The 3,443-nt window shown below is 31.9% G+C and overlaps 1 protein-coding gene across 1 annotated transcript; it reads left to right on the top strand.

Annotated features, from left to right (window-relative positions):
- Positions 1-298: 298 nt before the first annotated feature.
- Positions 299-3,223, top strand: LOC110719177. Its single transcript, XM_021898084.1, has 4 exons — positions 299-441; positions 728-1,050; positions 1,188-1,248; positions 2,283-3,223. The coding sequence occupies exons 2-4, from the start codon at positions 863-865 to the stop codon at positions 2,604-2,606; spliced, it is 573 nt and encodes a 190-aa protein (XP_021753776.1). The 5' UTR covers positions 299-441; positions 728-862; the 3' UTR covers positions 2,607-3,223.
- The last annotated feature ends 220 nt before the right edge of the window (positions 3,224-3,443 follow it).

Consider the following 3,443-nt stretch of genomic DNA (forward strand, 5'->3'; position numbering starts at 1 on the left):
AAAAAAATTTAAATGACTACAATTTGTAAAATACGAAGTTTAAATGACTGCAATTTACAAATTTTTCAAAAGTTTATAATACAATACATGGATTATACGAATACCCTCCGTAATCAAGGATAAAAAGGAAATAATTTTTTTTTTAAAAAAAGCACAACTCCCAAAGAGTTGCAGGTGGTAATTGCAGCTCCACCCCCTTTTTTTCTCTCTCTTTCGCTTTCCTCTCTTTTATTGATTCCCATAGGCTAATTAAATTTATTATTATAAAATTTAATTTCCAGAATTTTCTCTCTCCTAAATTATTTTTTCATTTTTATTTAATTTCCCCATCTCTATATAACTCATCTCGCCTACTCCTTTTTGGCCTCATTTTCATGTCTTCTCTTCTCTCTATTTTTGCTCCCAACTACCTTCTTCTTTCCCTCTAATTTCCATATCCAGGTATTTTTTTTTTTCTCTTTAATTCATGCTTTATTCGATTTATTTCATGAATTTCAAACATGATTAATTGCTTTCCAAACCTAATTTATGATTTTGATTTCCTTTTTCATGAATTTGAGCTGAAATTATTTTAATGCTTAGGCGAAATCCTTCAAAATTAGGGTTTATCATTGAATTTAACGAAAATAATTGAGATTTATGCTTTAAAAAAGCTTTGACTTTCCTGAATTAGAGATCTGCATGTTACGAAATTAACAAACGCAACGTTTCGATGATTTTTTTGCAGGCGTTACAATTTTTGATAATTTTAGTGTTTCGCAAATCGTGTAAATACAGCGTAAATACATAGAATTAATTAAGAGATTAGAAAATAGAGGTAAAGAGAAAATTGGAAGATCTATTGGTATTGATCTGAAGAAGGATGAATTATTGTGGGATCCAGCAAAACGGCGTCGCATCTCGTGAAGAGATGATGAGTTTTGTGTCGATTTCTGGTGGTCGGAATACTGATCGGAAAGACTCCGTCGTTTGCCCTAAACCTCGCCGTGTCGGCGCCCTTAATACCACCGTCAACGACCCTTCTAGACCTCCTCTTCGTTGGCACTTTGGGTAATTTTATTTATTTTCTATTTTCTTCCCCTTTTTAATTCTATTTTATTTTTGGTCTGATTTAATATATTTAATTTAAATTAATTATATTTATATTGTTTGTTTATTAATCTGATTTTTTTGGGATTTTATTGCAGGCATTCAGAGCTCACTGATTCCAGGGCCGGGTCAGAGCTGTTAGACATAATCCTTAGTAAGGTATATATCTACAATATATTTTCTTTTTTTTTTTTTTTATTTAGTACTGTAATTAATTTTTTTTTTGAAACATAGTACTGTAACTAATTGATTTAATTTGGTTACAGTAGTCAATTTAATTCAGTGATAAACGATTAATTGAAAAGCTTTCGTTTTTGTATGTTCCTTTGTGTAACGTGGTATATTTTACAATATCATCATAAATTAATATTAAATTATACGGAGTAAGATATTAGTTTGATTTGATATTTTACGAAATTAATATAAAATTACCTTAAATTTACAAGATATTAGCTTGATTTTTTTTTTTTTTTTTTTTAATTTGTTACTATTTGTTTCCATATGTTTTGATTCCTTGTTTTGGGTGCTTTTTAAAAATTAGTGGGTTTTGATTAAACGATTTATCTTGAATTTAGAATTACTTCAAACACTTTCCTTGGTTATTCATTTATTCTCCATGAATTAAACGGAAATTAATGGTATATATATGAAAAAAAATGTTGCGGTATTTTGTTTCCTTGAATTGGGCACTTAAATTGGGATAAAGTCCATGATTAAATGATGTGTAATGTGTGGTTGATATATGGTGGGTAGAGAAAATCCCATAATTAATTTTTAAAAAAGGGGGAAAAGAGATCTGATCTGAGCTTGTGTTGTAAAGCAAATTTTTAATGAACCAGAGGGCAATCTGTCTATGGCCAACCAACTTGTCTTTGTCAGTGTAAATTATAAATTAAAGTTATTAATTTCAAATTTTAAATTTAAATTAGTGTAATAAGACAAAGATGATAGTACCTTTCTTGATATGTGATTACGCAACTTATGAAAATGCTTTCTTTCTTTCTTTCTTTATTCGTTTTGTGTCCAAATTTGCGACTAATTTAATGTGATTTGTCTTTGACTGATTAAACTAAACTAGGAAGTGATTCATTTTAACAGTAAATTGACCTGTAGTGTAAAATTACTTGTGGAATATAATGAATATTTTGGGCTTATTCTGGATGGGATCTAATTGGGATGAATTGTTTGGACAGGGTGTTCATGGTGCCGAGAGGCCAAGCACACCGGCAGCATCGTCGCCCCCGTTTTTCTGTGGTTCACCACCAAGTAGAGTCTCTAACCCATTAATTCAGGACGCTCGATTCAGGGAGGAAAAACAGTTGATTCCTCCATTTTCACCAGTTCCATCATCGCCGATACAGGCTACTGCATCAGGGTCTGCATCCTCACCAAACTCTTCCACAAGGAAAGGGGGATGTGTGAGGGCGAATTTTGGTAACAACCCGGCAGTTAGAGTTGAGGGGTTCGATTGCCTCGACAGGGACCGCAGGAACTGCAGTATCCCTGCCTTGGCTTAGGAACGAACCCCATCAACATCCAAACTCAAACCAAGTACATATAGTGATCATCAAAACAGAAAAGCCTGAAAGGCAAATATAACATTTTAGCGAGGGATAAAAAAAAATTAAAAACTACAATAGCAGCAGCATGAGAAGAATTTTGGTAAATTTCTCAGAGCAAAAGAAAGAGATATGGAAGAGTTGTTTATTTTGCAGTGTAAATATGCAGTTGAGGGTTCCTTTTTTGTAAGTACAACAAAAAAAAAAAAAAATTCCCATGTAATTAGTTTTGACTAAAATAAAAAGTGTGGGAATTTAGAGTCTAGTTTTTTTTCTTAGTTATTGGAGTCTAATGTGAATACGAGGGAGGGGAAATTATTTCTGGTACTTGTTTTTTGTATAAAATGCGGCTGAATTTCCGTGGGAAGAAGTTGTATAAAAAAAGCTGCATTTGGTTATTGAAAGTCGTTTGGTTTGTAGAAGTGAGAGGTCAATGTATATACGAAGATGAAGCCCATTTTCAGGGTTTTTTTTTTTTTTTTTTTTTTTTTTTTTTTTAAAGTGTTTTTGTGGTCCACTTTTTAATTTATTGTACTTGGATTTTTGAAATATGGACGACGTGGGTTTCTGCCTAACCACATGTGTGTTGCTAAAAGACTGTTTTATCGTACAATTGTCACGAGGAGATACCATAGTTTTAGCAAAAATCTCTTGCAAATATTTTAACGTGTAAAAATTAACTTGCCTTGTTATTTATTAGCAAATCCGAATTTGATGTATTATGGACTTATGGTTGATGGGTTTAAGTGGTAGATAAACTTACAAATTAGTCTTAAGATGGGGCTAATTATGTGG

The sequence above is a fragment of the Chenopodium quinoa genome, unplaced genomic scaffold, assembly GCF_001683475.1.
Source record: "Chenopodium quinoa cultivar QQ74 unplaced genomic scaffold, ASM168347v1, whole genome shotgun sequence".
Taxonomy (NCBI): domain Eukaryota; kingdom Viridiplantae; phylum Streptophyta; class Magnoliopsida; order Caryophyllales; family Amaranthaceae; genus Chenopodium; species Chenopodium quinoa.